Here is a 17432-nt window from a genome sequence, read left to right as displayed (position 1 = left end):
CTGTGAGATGCTCCTGCTGGTGGTAAATGGCAGGAAGGAAAGTGTTAAATGCCGAACATAAACAGCACCCGATTTGTTACCTAGTCAGCAGGACAGAGAGGATCCCACAGATAAACTCAGCCTCAAAGCTTCTCCCCAGCTCAACTGGTTATTGCTCAACAGCAGCTCTTACTCATCTGAATCTAGGTGGAGCTTCCTCCCTCCATCCTTCCCTCCCTCCCTTCCTTGTCTCTCCTGATTAAAAACCTTTTCTCAAACACCTGCACACCTTCTTGCAGGTACTGGCACTCGCTTTCCAGATTTGCAGAAGCACCCTCGCTTCGTGTCGCTGAGTCAGTGGCAGAGACGACCACCCTCGTCCCGCCAGCCTCTCCCCACCCTGGAAGATGGTGAAGTACGGCCTCGACTACACACGGTGCAGATGGATCCTACCCCTGCTCCTGGGCATAGGCGTCATCTTTGGTATCATTGCGCTGTCGGGCAGGGGCTGGCTGGAGTCGCAGACCCTGCCCTACGTACATCAAGCATCGTTATGGCAGAGCTGCAGGAGGCCTGAGCAGGGTGGGGAATGGAGCTGCGAGTCCCTCATGGGTTACGGTAAGTGCCTGCAAGGGTGGTGGGGAGCAGGCTCTGAAGCAGTGGGTCATGTCCTGGGCTCGTCTTTCCTCAGCTCTCATAACCGTATCGGCTAATATCTGTCATTTATATGTGAAATTATGGGCAATAGGGACTGTCTATGAAGTACATCAAGGATTTTGACTAAGAAGACGAAGAAGAAAAATGGTCTCACCTCTTGCTTTTGAACCATAATTGCATAGTACAAAAAACCCACATGTGGTAATGTACCAGTGCGGAAAATATTACAGCCTCCAAGATTTTATTCCTCTCTTAGAAGAAGCTACTAACCTGTTCTCACAAATGACTACTTTCCAAAACATAACAGCTGCTGCTGATCAAATGTCCAAACAGCAAATTGTGTGGGCAAGCCTGGCATTAGTGTGATAAGCCAGTCCTGATTGTCAGCAAGGAGGTAAAAATGTAAGATGGTGACAAGATATTGCCAGGGAGTGTCAGGCTGCAGAATGCTGCCCTGAAACTGCTCTGGTAGGTGGGTCGTGTGAAAGAGTCTTCTTGTGATTATGAAAGAAAGCTTTGAAAGATGAAAGGATTTCTTGTTTGTATTAAGTTGAGTTTTGGTTAAGTGTGGCATTAAACATGTTGACCCAGGTGCAACCTTCTGCTTGAAAAGATGTAAACCACTGAGAACAGGCCAAGAGAAGGATCACTCTAGATGTCCGTGTTTCTTTCTTTAATTTTTTTTTAATGTATGTTTCCCCTCCCCCCCCTTTTTTTTTCATTCCTCTCTCTCTTTTTTTGTTTTCTATGTATCTGTTATTGGCCACAGTCTGAAACATGTTATTCTGAGTGGTGAACTGTTAGCCTAAGCCAGGAGGAAAGTTCAAGTGTCCTTACAATTTATGCTAATTCAAACTAAAAGGAAGAATGTCTTCTCTAAGACTCAGAATCTCAGCTGCTCTTGCTGAAAATAGGAGTAAAAACACTTGCAGAAGCAATCTCAGGGATCTTTCATTACAGCTTTTAAAAATTGTTCCTGAAATTTTATTTACGGTCAAACTCTGCCTTCTATGCACAAAATTCATCTGTGAGGAGTGAATTGTAGCAGGCCTCTGTGAATGTGGGGCTCCAGGACAAGACTGGTTCCATTCAGCATCGCTCCCAGCCCTGCCCTCAGAGCTCCTGTGTCAGCTCTGTGGCTGGGCATAGATCCAGCCAGTTTGCTGCCTCTGGTACATGGCGCTGGAGAGCAGGACAGAGACCATGATGTTTAACAAAGGGCTTCTCGGTCCTGAGTTTCCACGAGAAGTGAGTCCTCCTCCTGATCTCCAGGTTAGGCACTATCTGTGTCATGAATGCCAGCTTTAACAGGACAGAAAGTATTTAGAAGTCTCACCTTGTTTCCCTTGATAGTATAGAAGAAGTTTCACCTTGCTTCCAGGTCCTACACGTTTTTTGGCATTTTACTTCATTGTTCTGCCTCACTCTTACATGCTTAAATCCTGCAGTTGTATACAGTTTCTCAGTGATAGCATCTATAGACTAACCAGAGAGGTCATCCTCTCTATGGACTATACTGCAATGTCTAGGGTTACCATGAATCACATCCACAGTAAGTCCAGCACTTCTAACACATTGGAAATGTTTGGCTTAGTACACACATGCAGAGTACTCCCCAACATGTACACTGGAGAGTCAGCTGATGCTTCTGGAAGCATTAAAAATGCTGTTCATCTGCTGCATGACTGCATTAGGCTCTCAATGGGCATGCATCTATCTTCTGACCTATTCAAGCCTACTAAATACCTACAAAACCTAAGAAAATCCTCCAAATCCTCTTGGACAAAATTTCAAGATGGAAAAGGAAGATATGTCTGGGACAAAAGAGTCATTCAGTCAATGGGAGAATATGTAATCCTGTATGTAAAAAACGTGTTCATAGGCCAAGCGATAGTGGGTTACGCTGCCTGCTTCCACCTCTGCAAGATTTTGCCATTACAATGTAGATTTTTGGCCATTGCAGGAGTGGGTTACCCCTGACCCGTAAGAGGGCTGTAGGTCTGACTATTAAGGATGTAAACTCATGTTACTGTCTTGACCCTTTCCAGCCCCTTCCTACATACACCTTCCCTCCAGAAGCCGGATGTGTTCAGATTCAATCCTGTCTTCAAGTTTTCCATTCATTCTGTTCTTGCTGAGTTGGTGTGGTGTTGGGATTTTTCTTCTGGAGCTCCTGCCTTTCCTCATGCAGGGTGCAGGAACCTGATGCTGGATTTGGATTCCAGTCAGAAGAGCTGGCCATGAGACAGCATCTTATGAACATCCAGGTCTTGCGTTGAGCCTGGTTCTACCTGCCTTAGTGCTGAAACATAGGGTTTTAATAATTCTAGGATTACATTCATCCACACTGCTCCAGAAAGGTCACAGAAAACAAGCATTCAGCATCGCGTTCTGTGGGATGTTGAACTTCATCTTGTGCCAAGTTAAACACAGTGCTTGATAAACAAACTGTAATTACATGCCTTCCTGAGCACAGAGACAAAAGATGTAGTGTAAACAGAAAGGATGTGTTTTACATTTTTCCTGAGATGAAATCTTTCTCTCCCCCTTCTATTCCACAATTATCATCTCCTTTCCTCTGGGCTTTGCTCTCAACATCCCCGCCTAATCTGCCACAAGGTGGGTAGGTTCTGAAATTCGGTCTTCCTACAGGGATGGTTTCACTGATATAAGTAATACACAGATGTACCCCAGCAGCTGCCAGCAAATATTCTCAACATGGGTTGAACAATATAGCTGTCTTAATCCACTACAGACATCTTCATCCTAGCATAATTAGATATAATTGTAATGTAATTCCCCTTGAATCTCTGCCATTTGGCTAAACATATGTATATAGACAGACAGAAGACAAAAGGCCAACATTGTTGAGGTCAGTTAGTTTGGAAGGAAGGAAGGCTGAATGTTTCATTGGTTGCACCAGTGGAGTTTGGGGTCTCTGGATAGCTGCGTAAGCTGACAGAATTCAAAATATCACAGGGAAGACAAGATGCCTGTACTTTTTTTTTCCTTTTTTTTTTAGAAAGCCAGGAGAATAACTCCACCAGTGCAGTTATCTTCTCTGAATGCATCTATACACTCTAGGCCTTCTACAAAGTTTATTAACTTGGTGGAAAGTGAGAATATGAAGAGTTTATACACTCTGTTATCTTCTCCATGAGTTCAGATCTTCTGTTTTAACCATATGACACTCATTTAGACTTTTCATCAGAAGTCTTTTGCTTTTCAAGCATATTTAGCTGAAATGAATAGAACTTTCAAGGAAAAAATATTTAGTGCATTAGGACACTTACTTGAAAAGAATTGAGTTTAGGATGAGGGACTGAGAGATGCAAACTGCAGCTCTGCAATGTTCTGGCACTTGAAACAAATAGAGGACTCAAGTTTATAACATGCTTGAACCTTAACAGAGACAGAGACAAAGACTTTTGGATACATAATGAGTACAATATGGAATGTATCTGGCTGGGACATGGCTGAGCTTGCAAAGAAAATGCAGAGGTTAAATCCCTTCATGAAGCTGGCACAGCACTTCTTTGTTTTTCTTGATTTTTGGCTATATAACCTTTCTTGAATAAGGTGTGTCTCACAGACCTGAGATATTTTTTCAGTGTGTAATTTATTCCACTGCAAGCTTTGAAGATGTTTAAACATGTGTGGGTTTTGTTGGGGGAATATAACTGATTTTATTTTATTAGTCCCAATGTGATGCACAATTGGATGAAAACTCTTGGCTAGACTTGTCCCATCTTACTTTCTACCTGTCCCTGCAGCTCTTCTGCATGCAGATGCCACTATTAAAATAACTGCAAGCTTAAAGCTCTAAACTTAAGTTGAAGTGGTCCACTGATTTGCATGGTGCAAACAGAGATCTTGGGGAAACAATCAGGAAAAGACATTTCCACATGACAAGTGGAATCCAGATCTTCAGTTATTTTCACATCATAGTATTCAATTATAGGCTTTTCGTGGGACGTGTTCAGGTTTTAGTGACTGTGAAGATTAGTGGAGGGATGAACGATTTTGCCCTCTGGAAAGGACACCTTCCTGAATCTTGTCTTCCAGGCAAATAATTGGTAACTATGTTCTAGCTCATTTCAGTTTTATTTTGGTATTAATGCAATACTACAAGATAGGATAGTTAGTACAGTATGATTATAATGAACAAAAATTACTTCAAATATGGGACCAGATGAGTATGTCTACAGGATAAGTGAAAGAAGGGAATGCTGCAAAAAGTAGCATGGTCTTGAGGAGAGAAATATTCTCCTCTAGTCTCATAAGACCCCCATTGATGGGTAGAATTTGTTCCCTGTTTTGCTTATATCAGGCCCTTAGGTCTGGGAAATCTTTTGCTATGATGAATCACCATTTATTATTCTGGAGGACTAACAAAATGGAAATCGCTTGCTAACAATCCCCAGCTAATGATACAACAGTGAGGTACACAGTGTGGTCAGGATCAGTCTCTGAGCGGTGAAGAACCTCTCTTGGTACTACATCTCCCACTGGCCTTGCACTGCTGGCCCCATGGCTCTCCCTCGGGAAAACTCAGTTCTCCAGCGGACCCTTGACTCATCACACCCGGGGCACAGGACAGATCAGACACTGAGCTCTTTGTTGCCACGCTGCCCCTGTAAAACTGTTTTGCCTTTCCCCATGTTCCCATCACATCCGACAGCACTTAATCCCAGGCATGGGGAAGCCCTTGCCTGCCTCAAGCTGAAGCAGCGCCCTGGGCAGAGTAACACGGGGGTATTTCCAGCGTGATGGGCTGAGAATCAGCCCCTCTCAGCAGGGCTGGTGGCTCTCTGGCACCCCAGGGTGTCTGCAAGTAGGAAGAGAAGTGAAGCAGACAAGTAACTGTGCTTTGGAAACAGGAACCAGCTCAAGTCACAGGGCCCTTATTGCAAACTTTCCCTGGAGTCAAGGTTCTGCACCTAAAGGCTTTCAGAATTTGGTAAAATTCAAGTAGATTTCAAAAAGTGTCCTTGCAGCTCAGAAGCAAAGGCTGGAGAGGTTTCTGATCAGTCCAAGGAAGCCCATGGGAGAGCCCAGGATGGAGCCCAACTCTATGCTCTGTGCATTGCCTGGATTACAGGGCAAACCTTAACTCCTTTGACACAGGGTGAACTGAAAACAAAAGCTTGTTGATGTTCCTGCTGCATCGTAGCATGAAACAGTTATATTTATATATGCTGTCTGCCAGTAGTTTTAATGACAGTGTATAGAGAAGCACATAATTTCCTAAGTCATTAGTCTCCTAAAAGTGCAATGTTACCTGGGACTAACCAGTGAGAAATGAGAATACAAGATCAGTTACTTAATAACATAGAATATTCAATAATTATTCAAAACAGAATGCTAGAAAACACAGGCTCCATTAAATGTATTGAAAATATCACCAGAACAGTATATTTGAGGAACTCTGATGCAAGAAAGAGAGAACAAACTTGATTTTTCCCCAGCTTGTAGGAGATGTCTGTTGTTACTAAAGAGGTGTAAGAGAAGGGAATCAAACCCAGAGCATTTAATTACTATGGCAATTTTCATTCCTCATCTACAATTATTAACATGCATTCCCTTGTAATTTTAGGGCTTGTCCTCTTATATCTTTAGTGGCAGATTCATTTGATCAGACTATTTTCTAAATAATAGTTATGCTCTTCAGCAATTAACTGTACAGAGAGCAATTGCAGATGGCATCCCACTGTTTATTATCCAACCTCCTTTTAATAATTATAGTTAAGTTGTGTGGAAAAAGAGCAATTATGTGGAGGGTTCTTATCTCCCTATCAGGAGATATGATCTGCTGGTGTTGAGGACTTTGTGAAGATGCTTATCACTTCGTATCATCAGGACCTCAAGTCCTTGAGATGACACCACCCACATAGACAAAGGGGAGGCATCTCTACTGAAAACATATGGAAACTTGTGGCTAAACTCTCATTTCTCTTCACCTCATCTCTTCCTCTAGCTTATTGAGGTAATCTGATACAGTAGGACTATAATAATCTTTACATTGGAAAGTGGTGGATTCTCCAGCACTGAACAATTTTAAGATTCAGCCGGACAGGGTGCTGGGCCATCTTGTCTAGGCCATGCTTTTGCCAAGAAAGGTTGGACCAGATGATCCTTGAGGTCCCTTACAACCTGGTATTCTATGATTCTTAGTGTGAATGGTGATAAGGACTACAAGATGGATTTTGAACTCCACTCCAAGGTTAAACAGTCAGGTTACTTAAGCAGGAAAGCAGCTGTGCAGGAAAATAAACAAAACTCTCAACTACTGTAATTTTACATTTCCATGTAACTTCTCTCTGACAGCTTGTATTGTTCTAAGCAAACCTGAACACATTGAGTCAGTGACTATTGTTATGCCATGCTTCTTCTCTGTCAAACACTATCATCTCTCATGGATCAAAAATTCCCAGGATTTCAAGTTGGTTGTGGCATAATAACAGTAGCCTGTGTCCCAGAGGTTTCTGGCTTCCTTCTGCTGGTACTAAATAATACTTCAGATCACACACAGTCCTGTTGAAGTACTAATCTGCAAGTGAATGCATCTAAGGTCACCTGTTATGTTGAATATGCACACAGTGCCCAAATCAGGCCCCAAATGTGGGAAGCCTCTGTGCAGTTCATTAACAACCCCATCAACAATAAGCAGCAAGTGATGCTGCTTATTTTGAGATGCATTGTAGAGCTTATGATGTATTTTATGAACCCAAAGTACCATTTCTGCTTATATGCTGGGTGGTTATTAGTTTTGCAAATAGTAAAATTTTGCTTCTAACAGAAGATTAAATCCAGATTCACAGCTCTTCTCTATCAGAAACAAACTCCCTAGTGCAAAAGGCAACTTTCAGCAAGGTTTCAGAACAAAGTTTGTTCACAGCATGAAAACTGTGGATCAAGAGTGAGAACAATACTTGGTGCACATGGAAATAAGATGTAAATTCAGTGCTCTTCAGCCTCAAATGTCCTGGGAAAATAAAACTTCAAAAGAGATTTGTGGAAAGGTTTCACTGTGCTGTTTCAATTAAAATTCCTAGTTCAATAGCCTGTGTTATCATGGACATTGTTTCTGTTTAATTCGCATTTAATATTTTTACCCAGCTTTAACTCAGGTGTAGTCTTGCTACTCTGATTAACTGAGCTTATGCATATGTACTGATTAGTCAATACCTTACCTGTTTTATTTACCTGACCCACCCAACCTCCATATACACATCCAAGTGTAGGTAATCCTGCTTTAATTTAAAACAAATAGGAAAAAATAGGAGGAAATATGTTACAGTATTCAAGTGCAGAAGACTGAGCTTTAATCCCAAGATGTTCCCAGTGTATGCAACTGCATCTGAAGATAATGTGAGATAGGGGTACTCCCTGACTCTCATGAGCAAACATTTAATTTTGAGGCACTGCGTGCAGATCATTTTAATAGCTAACTTACTCCCCGGTGCTCCCTTTGATGATGGCTCTACGCCCTCTGCCACTTCTGCCTCCATAGCACTAAGTAAGCATCAGGGAGCAGCCCTCATTAATATAAGATTTGCAGAAGCCAGCTCCTAGTCAAGGTTGTACATGCCTGGGCTCATGATGAGATGAATTTGAACCGCTCCTTCAAGATGTAACTGCTCCTCCCCTCAAATTCAAGTTGGAGTAGCTTCTGAGTTGAATTGCTTACCTCAGTAAGAGACAAGGTTTGCAGAAGTAGGTAAAGCCTTGGATGCAGGCTTTGCCTGTATGTTTGTGGGCGAAGTCAGTGTCAGGGAATTAATAAGTTTTTGCTCCAAAGGAGTTCAAGTCCACCAAGCCAAACTAAACTGTCGCCTTAGCAATATGCTATGGTCAAGACTGTATGCTGGTCAACACCAGACTGCTTTCTGCTAATATATACTGTATTTTACTGATAGATGCCCGATGCATAAGGTTCTTTCCCTTACTGTTGCCATCTAAAATAATTGTTATGGCATAATTGGAAGTCCTAATTATTTCTTATTTATGTGGGACCCTCTACTAATCACCAATAAACTTTTGCAATGACATTATCTTACTGTGAACCTAAATAGGTCATTCTTTGTTTCCATAGTTGTCTCTTAAGTAGTGTCAAGCTAAAAGCTGGTTCCTGTTCACAGAAAAATGGCTTGCATGTCATGAGATAATGCTCTGTTATTAAATAAGAAATTCGTATTAACTGCCAATGAATTCTAAAGAAGAAGTCATGCCAGGGGAAAAAGAACAGAGTTACCAAAAAGGATGCCAAACTGAAGGACCAATTATTTTGCATTCCACTCCAAATTATATAAACTCACACAAAAAATCCCCCCCAAAAACATCCAGTATTGACTTCCCAAGGGAAAGATGTTCAGAAAATGCAGTTTTAAGAAGGATCCAGATGCAATGTACAGTGTGTTTCAAAAAGATTAATCCAATTTCAAAGCAGTATGAATTCAAGTTGGATCCACCTTTTGAAACACCCTGTAGAAACTCAGAGAATAATACACACCCGATCATGCCTTTCATTTTTTTCCTCATTTTATTCTATTCATAAATTATCCATGACTAATATGTGATTTTCTTTATTTGTATAGCCTTCCTTTGAAATGATTTTCTGTCAACAGCCTTCAATCTGCACATACAGTTTATTCAGAAGAAGCCACTTTTAATAGTTCCTGATTTATCTTGTCTGTGTACAAACAATGCACACTGGCATTTCAGTATCAGCTCATGTGATCAACAAACAGTTACAGAGATTTCTATGTTCACTTATTTTCAAAAAAGCACAGAAATTTCTTGTAGTTGGCATGTTACAGGGTTACTATTTCCAGAAGATGGAATTTTGCACTGTCCGATATAACACAGGTAACACATGGGAATTCAGAGTCTTGGATTACAGTGGTTTGCAAATATACCAACAGCTCGTAACCCTTCAGCTGATAAACGGAGGTGTGGATTGAGTTTGATGGGCCATCCTAAGATTGATGTTAGGGAGAACACTTGTTCTTCTGCAGACATGCTCACTTTCACATGGAAACTTTCTTGAGGAGAACAAAGCAAAAGGAAATGGATAAAACTTGGCCAGAGCATTTCCTTTTCAAAGCAAAGCATGGGCTCTGGAGTGTTCACCACACCCTGATGAAGAACATCACGTTGAGAAACCAAAATGAGTTCAGCTTTGTTTCCAAAATAATGCCCTTTCCCTTTAATCAGAGAGATGTAAAACAGGTTGAGCTCTGCAAACTCAGCCCAGAAACATTCTCATTACATACAACACAGGGATGAATCACCACCATGGCAGATTTTAGTTCTTGTAAGAATTGCTTTGCAAGACTGGAGCTAGAACTGCAGGGTTTATGTTTCTTTCCCTTGGTGGTATAAGATAACCCTGTTATCCCTTGGATAACAGAGCAAAATATTAGTCTGCTACATTTTCTTCCACCTCCTCCCTGTTTCTTTTGAATTAAAACTAACCTTCCTAAAATCGCTGCACAATTCACTGCAGTTGCTGATGTGTTAAAATGATCCGTCAGCAAGAACCTGTAGGTAATTGTTGGTGTCTGCGAGCTGGCAATAAACTCGTGTTTTTCTTTCCAGTGTATTTAGCTTCAATACAGGAGGAAAATTTGGAGAAGCATATTCTAATTGAATAGACCAGGAGAAGTACTTCTGAACTCTCTGGGGTTGCTTTCAGAAAATGCCACTCAAAGAGCAAGACTCAAGAGATCATGTGGCTTGAGGGTACCAGATCAAGAAAGACACGAGAATGTCATTATGAGTGTTCTCCCATGTTTTGAACCACATACACCAGAAATAGAAATTTATATTTATCAGACTTCACATGATATTTTCAAGGCACGACAGCTCTTTTCTGAAGGCACTGTTTGGAGCACAAAACACATCAGGCTAAGGGAAGACTAGATCTTGGCTCCATTTACTGCTGAGCAAGGAAGTTTATTTCCTTATATGTGAAGCACAAACAGTGTTTACACTTTTGCAAACTGGAAAATGCGTGACGGAGTAAAATCAGGAAGGCAAGAAACCAAAGACGTTCTTGGTTCTGGATCTCTAATGAAGTCGGTCAGCTTCCCTCTGGCTGCAGTTAGCAAGAAGATATTCAGAATGTGTTTCAATGGTGCAATACAAGAGAGGTAGTCATGCTACCTCTAAACTGTGTTAGCTTTAATAGCAGAGTAATAAAGTGGCATTGTTACTGTATAGTGTCTCTGCTAATTATCTTGCTCATAAGCTTCAGTGAGCTCTGTGATGGCGTGGGTGGGCTCTTTCTGGTCTCTAATTAGCTCAGGGGTCTCCTCACACAGCAGGGAATTTTAGAAGGCAGGCATTTATTTTCATTTTCCAGTAGTCACATATTACTGCATTCACTGTGGGTAGCCTGGACTCTTATGAATTGCGGTGCAAAACACTGTAACTAGAAGCACTATCCTTGTTCTGCTTGAGATAGGCATGAAAATGTGGGTTCCTTTTGACAGTTTGGGGTAGCAAGGTCTTGGTTTAAGATAAAATTGTTCAGAAAATTGTCAGCTAAAAGGAGTTCTCAGCAGCGAATGGTGTGGATCTTCCTACAAACCCTCTCATGGTATTAATTGGTGTTCTCTCAGCTGACACAGGAGCTGAAAAAGGGAGAAATAGGACTGACACACAACTGTTTTAGGATCCTGCTGGTATGCAAGGACATTCTCACATAAACACACGTGGTGGTTGGTTGTTGTTGTTGTTGTTTGGTTGGTTGTTTTGTTTTGTTTTGTGTGTGTGTGTGTGATGGGGTTTTTTGTTGGTTTTTGTTCATTTGTTTGTTTTCTTTATTTCCTAATAAGCACATTTTAACTCTTAAACAGCTAAAAAATCACTGCTGTTTTGGTGGGCTGAGAAAACAGGTCTCACAAATTGCTGAATATTTTCACAGACCCAGCCTGGCGTCCTGTAACCTGCTGCTCCCTCTGTTTCTGTTTTTGATTTTTTGACAGGTGACCTAGATATTTTCATCTTTCAGCTGCCTTCTCTCTAGAGTCAAGTGTACTTTGAGTTAATGTTGCACCTGTAACCATTCTTCCGTGTGGATTCACATTTTTAGGAAAAAGCTTTGCAGTTTAGAACAATTTATTTATGCTTTTGGTTTATGTTAAAGCAAAACCAAACCAAAATGAACAGATAAACAAACAAAAAATGAAACCCAATGAAACAAAACAACAACAGCAAAACCCCAAAACAAACACTCCACCTACCCCCCCTTATACTGGCAGATAAGGAGAGATTTGGGACCAGATCAGCTACTCGCTTGTTGGTGTTTTCTGACCAGTTTAATTCTGGAATTTTTAAGGAATTTTAAGTATTAATTATATTGGTAAATACACTAAGCTACTCTAGTGCTTCTGGCTGGCAGAAGGAAAAATAAGGATGTCAGATACAGAAAGAGTTGCAATCGTTCCTACACATAGCTTTTGCTGCCTTTTACCCTAGACAAGTAAGGTGCTTGCACACTGTGGTCTTAGACTACTGATAACTGCTACTTTTCATAAAGGACAGATGAAGTCAGAGTACCTTTCCTCAAAAAAATCCACAGTGACCCTTCCATGCAGTCCTATTGCCTTACCTGGAGCTACATATTGATTTTCTTACGATCTTGAGTTAACATTTTCTCTCTTTTCTGGAAGTGAGAGTCACAGAATTGGCTGTTAGGTGATTAAGCAATGCCTCCTAAAGTTGTGAGCACGCTGCAACAAGCATGTCTCTTCTTGCCGTATAGCCTGTGCCCGGCAGCTTGGGTGGGTGCGCACCCAATCTGCTTTCATACTGTCATAGCATTTGTAACACTACTTCAGGAAAAACACCTGGACTAGCCTGACAGAGGAGGGAGATGGTGGCGTGGGCAAGCTGCCACCACACGTGTCTGTGGCCACCAAGTGCTGCCCCCTGAACCCCAGCCCAGGTGATGCTCCCCCAACAGGGGACAGTGCTCTGCCATCAGCTCCTCTTGGGAAGCAAGGCCAAGCTTTGGCAGACCCTCTGCTGCCCACAGCAGCGGTGGTAGTAGGGGGTGAGCTGAAACCCCCAGGTCTTCTGGTGCCTCAATACTCCCTGGGTGGGCAGCGGTGCTCTGAGTCTGCTCTGGAAAAGGACATCCCAGGAATTTTGCACCTAATCACAACCAGTTATGCACATAACAAAAAACATCATCTCTAGATGTCCTTGTGATTTCACTGTGCTCCCAGAAGTTAGAAAACTCGTATCCAAGAGCAGTGAGGTGACTACTGCTGAGTGACTTCTCTTATTGACAGGTGCTCCTTTTTTTGCTGTCTTAGAGAGATGGCAGGGGGGCTGGGAGCAGGAGCATCCTCAACACAGTAAATTGAGCTGTAGCAGTATGAGAAACTCCTCTTCCTGGCTCGTTCCCTTGATACTTTGCCTGATGTGCTGCCCTCCCACCTGTGCCTCCACATTGCATGATCTACTTCCAAGACTCCTGTAAACTCCCCAGGAGAAGAATTTGGGCTAAAATTCTGAGCTAGAAGCTGAGATAAAGGCACAGCTTTGCTCTCCCTTTGAGTCTTCTCAGGCAGCTGTCTTTTTACAGGAAAAATAATAGAGTTGAAAAGCCCTGTAAGCAGATAAAAACTTTTTGACATAAAGAAGAAAAATGACATGGCACAAAACAGAAAATGTAATGCTAGAATTAAACAAAGATTGTAAAGTGAGGGTGGGAGGGGGGATGGTGAAAAACAAACGAAAAGGGAAATTGGTTTTGATGGGCTGATGGGAAAAAAAGGAGAGCTGGAAAATCCTGATGCACTTTTCTAGTTTAATAGCAGAGGTGTTGTGAGGCCTGGGGGAAGAGAGGTTGAGCACCAAGGTGTCACTCACCAGGCACAGGACAGTGGCTTTCGTGCCTACCCAACACTGGCCAGGGAAACATAGGATACTTTGCACTTTATTATTTGTGTGCTCGAAGCAAGCAAATTGTCAGGTTCCTGGATATCAAAAATCTTAATTTAGTTCCATTGGGAACTTTTAATGAACAGTGTGCACTACATTTGAGTTGTAATTATTGTCAGGGTTGTTTGGGCTATGATAATTTTTTGACACTGCTGTTGTATGTATTTGGCTAGAAGCCAAGACCTTACAAACATAGTGTAAGAGTGGAGGTGAGGTCTGTAAATGCCCAACAGACTTTAACCACCTACTCCATCTACATACACAATTTAAAAATTGTCAAAGTGGGCTTTTCACATTCAGAAGTGGAGACACTTTGATCTCTTTTAGCAGTGGCTGTCCCTCAAGACTTGAATTATTGAATGAATAAATAATACTTTATTTTTTTCAGTTGTTATGCCAACACAATATGCTTAGATCCGGCATGTTATAACATAAAGTTGCATACTTTGAAAATGAAAGTATTAATACTCTGAACAAGCTTTTCAAAATGAAATGGTTCTCACTCTAGATCAAAAGCAGAGGTCAAATTTCCCTACAAAACGGATTCCAAATCTTTAGATAAATTTAGGACACAGAGCTAAACAAAGGCTGAAAAGGCAGAAGCCACTGAATTTTGATATTTATGGACTATTGCCATACCTTTAAATTTGCATGCCAGAGTGGCAGTACTTGTATTAGCACTTTTTATTAAATAAATACTTTAATTAGTTCCAGGAACAGTCTAATTCTCCTTGTCCATGCAAAAGACTGCTGTTTTTATGACATCTGCTGAGGCAAGGGCATTTGTTATCAACAGAGTGTCCATTCTTTAGATTTAATTTTTACAGTATTTTTTGTCTCATCATGCAGTTGTTAAAACTAAAGAAGCAGCTTGCACACAAGCCCCATTGCATTTTCTAAAAGAGGTCTAAGATGGCATTTTTTTGCATTCTGCACTTTGTGAATGATTTCTTGTGGAATTAAAATGCTCACCTCTGAGAGGAGAGAAAACTCCTGTGCTTTCCTTCTTGGGAGCTGACCTTCTCTTCACATTTGTTTAAAATTAGCCTTTCATTATAAACCAGAGAAAAATACTGTAAAGGATATTTTTATTATTTTCTAATGTATTTTCCTTTTGATTTCAGCTTGGGGAAGAGCTGCTGCTGCCACATACCTGGTCGGTTTTATACTTCTAGTCATCTGTTTTGCTCTGGCCATCATAGCATTTGCCATTGACACACTTCGGTTCAACTTCATACGAGGGATTGGAGGCCTGCTTTTTGTCGCTGGTAAGACAGTATATGAAGTCAAGTTTAGCTTATGCAGGTATATCTATACTAGAACTGGTATTTCCCTCAGCTGATTCTGTCTGTACCCAGGTCTTTGCCTGTGTGCATCTGAACTCTCAATGAAAAATAACGCAAAGTCTGTCATAGCAGCAGATGAGCTTTCAAGTCCTCCTAAATGTGGGTGGGTTTAGCAACAGGTATTATGAAGGCAGGTAACATGGCATGTGTTAGCTTAACCTGTTTTTGTTTTCTCCTGTTTCTTCAGCTATGTTCTCCATCATGGGCCTGGTCATTTATCCAGTAAAGTTCTCGACTGAAATTGAAATGACAGGAATCAATATGTTCAGCTGGGCCTACGGCTTTGGCTGGACCACAGCCATCATGGAAATATGTTTGGGATTCTTCTTCTGCTGCCTTCCTAACTATGAAGATCAGATCTTGGGTAATGTGAAGCCCACATATTTTTACTCTGCCCCGTAAGCACGAGTAGAAATGTATACTTTTTCCAGAGATATCTGACAGACCAGCTACATTTTCCAGAATATCATCATTGGATGTCAGTAGAAAAGTCTGGAAACTTTTCAAATGTGTGTAGAAAAACGGCACTGGCATTCTGCAATAAAGTTATCTACTCTATTTTGGACCTTCATATCTGATGTGCGTTGGTTAGGTAAAGTCTAAACATTAAAAAAACTTGTGTTTCCTCATTCATTCCCATGAGTGGGGTGTATGTGGGTTCCATTGTATCTGAAATGCATTCATATTTTTTATTAAATTCAGAAAAGCTTTTTAAACTGCCAGTAAACAAAGCAACATATATCAACTTCCTGAAGGAAAGCAGCTCATAAAAATCTCATTTTGTACGTATTGTTTTTAACCTGAAGATTTTGCACATTTTTCAAGAAGCCTTTATCCACTGACTGCCAAAGTAGTAAATTAGTTAGCTGACTCTTCATAGCTTTGCTTCCATTTTTCATTCATTCATTCATTCATTCATTCATTCATTCATTCACTCACTTAAGCCACAGGGACAGGGCAAGTAAAGGACAGGAGAAAGCCCTCTACTAAAGCCAGCATTTTGACTTTTACCCATCCATGTGGAATGTAAGTATTTGTTTCTGAATATTTGTAAGAGTAATCAATGACCATCAGTAAACCCTTAAAGTTCCTGGCATGCCATTGCTGGGCCAGCACAGAGCAGGCAGAGGCAGAGGGGATTTCAAGCCACCTCTGCAACCCATAGACCTAGTTTGAAGAGGCACCTGGTATGGCTTTCTTCACGACCCTCTTCCTCCCTTATCTGCTGTATCAAAACCTATGGCTTTAAAAAGATATATTATACTGGCCCAGCTCTTTTATCCAGTGTAAAAGGGTCAGGAAGGATTTAAGCAAAGGTGTGATCCCCCTACATATTGGGAATGGACCTGGAACAGTGTAAATGTAGGTATCAAACATTTGTTAAAAGGCCCCTTTTTCATTGGTTTGCTGTTCATAAGTATTTTAAAAGTGGAAAGTGTATACTGTTGTACCTAAGTGTAAGATGAATAAATGGCCCTTACCATCTCATACTTAGGCTCTCATAGAGAAAATCACGTCATAAAATACCCTCCAGTATCTTATACTCCACCGTGTCGTGACCGAGGATATACTGCAAACAATGACATATACTCAAGACTGCTGTTTTCTGCCTTGTTAATCCTAGATGTATAAAGTTCCATTTTTTATCTTAAGTGAAAAAAATGGATACTTCTGCTATGTGGAAAAAGAAGTCTTATCTAAATCCTTAGCTACAGAGGATTCTTAGCTTGTAACACATTTGCAATTTTCTAACTTCCTGTAGTTTATGGAAAGCGCTCTGCCTAATGTTCTTTACTGCAAAGAATGAGAGGTAGAAAAAATTTTTAGTAAATTTTTGGGTAACTAAAATTAATAAAGACAGAGGACTCAACCTTTTTTTTTTTTAAAAAAAAAAAAAAAGAAAATACAATTAACTCCATTCACTTTTATATATGGAGTGGCTTTTAACTTCGATCAATAAACATGACAGGTGAATCATACCAATGGGGAGAGTATATGTGACAAGAATAGTTAGACAGGAACTTGCAAATACATTAAGATGTTTCCTAGTTAGACAGAAGTTAAAAAGAAATAGAGTTGAGAAAGCAGTTTGCATAAAATGACTTGCAGTTTCTTAAGTAATATTATCTGTTCAGGAAAAAGAATTATCATAAATATTTTCATTATGCTTATTACAGCTAATAAATGATGGTGTCTGTGTTGTTTCAAAAGTGAGTCTTAGCTTTTGTTCTCTACTAAGAGGAGGGCAGTGTGGAAGTCTCCAAAGCCGCCTCATGCATTGCCTTGGAGCACTTGGCTACGCTGGCTAGATTTTGAGTGGAGAGAGTAACTTACAAATCTGACATCACAACAGCTTGTATTTTTCTTCAGTCCTATTCTGGCTGTCTCCTGAGGCTTTTGTCACAAGTGGATGAGAATACTGGACTGTCTCTATTTGCCTGTGGGCTATGTGAAATCAAGTAACTATATGCACAATTCTGTGCTATAGCGTGC

At 40.9% G+C, this 17432-nt stretch overlaps 1 protein-coding gene across 1 annotated transcript; it reads left to right on the top strand.

Moving 5' to 3' along the window:
- Positions 1–386: 386 nt before the first annotated feature.
- On the top strand, positions 387–15341 carry LOC308039215 (p53 apoptosis effector related to PMP-22-like; the record flags this gene model as incomplete). Its single annotated transcript, XM_080342341.1, has 3 exons — positions 387–597; positions 14718–14861; positions 15127–15341. The coding sequence occupies 3 exons, from the start codon at positions 387–389 to the stop codon at positions 15339–15341; spliced, it is 570 nt and encodes a 189-aa protein (XP_080198467.1).
- Positions 15342–17432: the final 2091 nt, after the last annotated feature.

The sequence above is a fragment of the Nesoenas mayeri genome (genome assembly GCF_963082525.1).
Source record: "Nesoenas mayeri genome assembly, chromosome: 3".
Classification (NCBI taxonomy): Eukaryota; Metazoa; Chordata; class Aves; order Columbiformes; family Columbidae; genus Nesoenas; species Nesoenas mayeri.
This window is presented reverse-complemented; position numbering and strand designations above follow the sequence as displayed.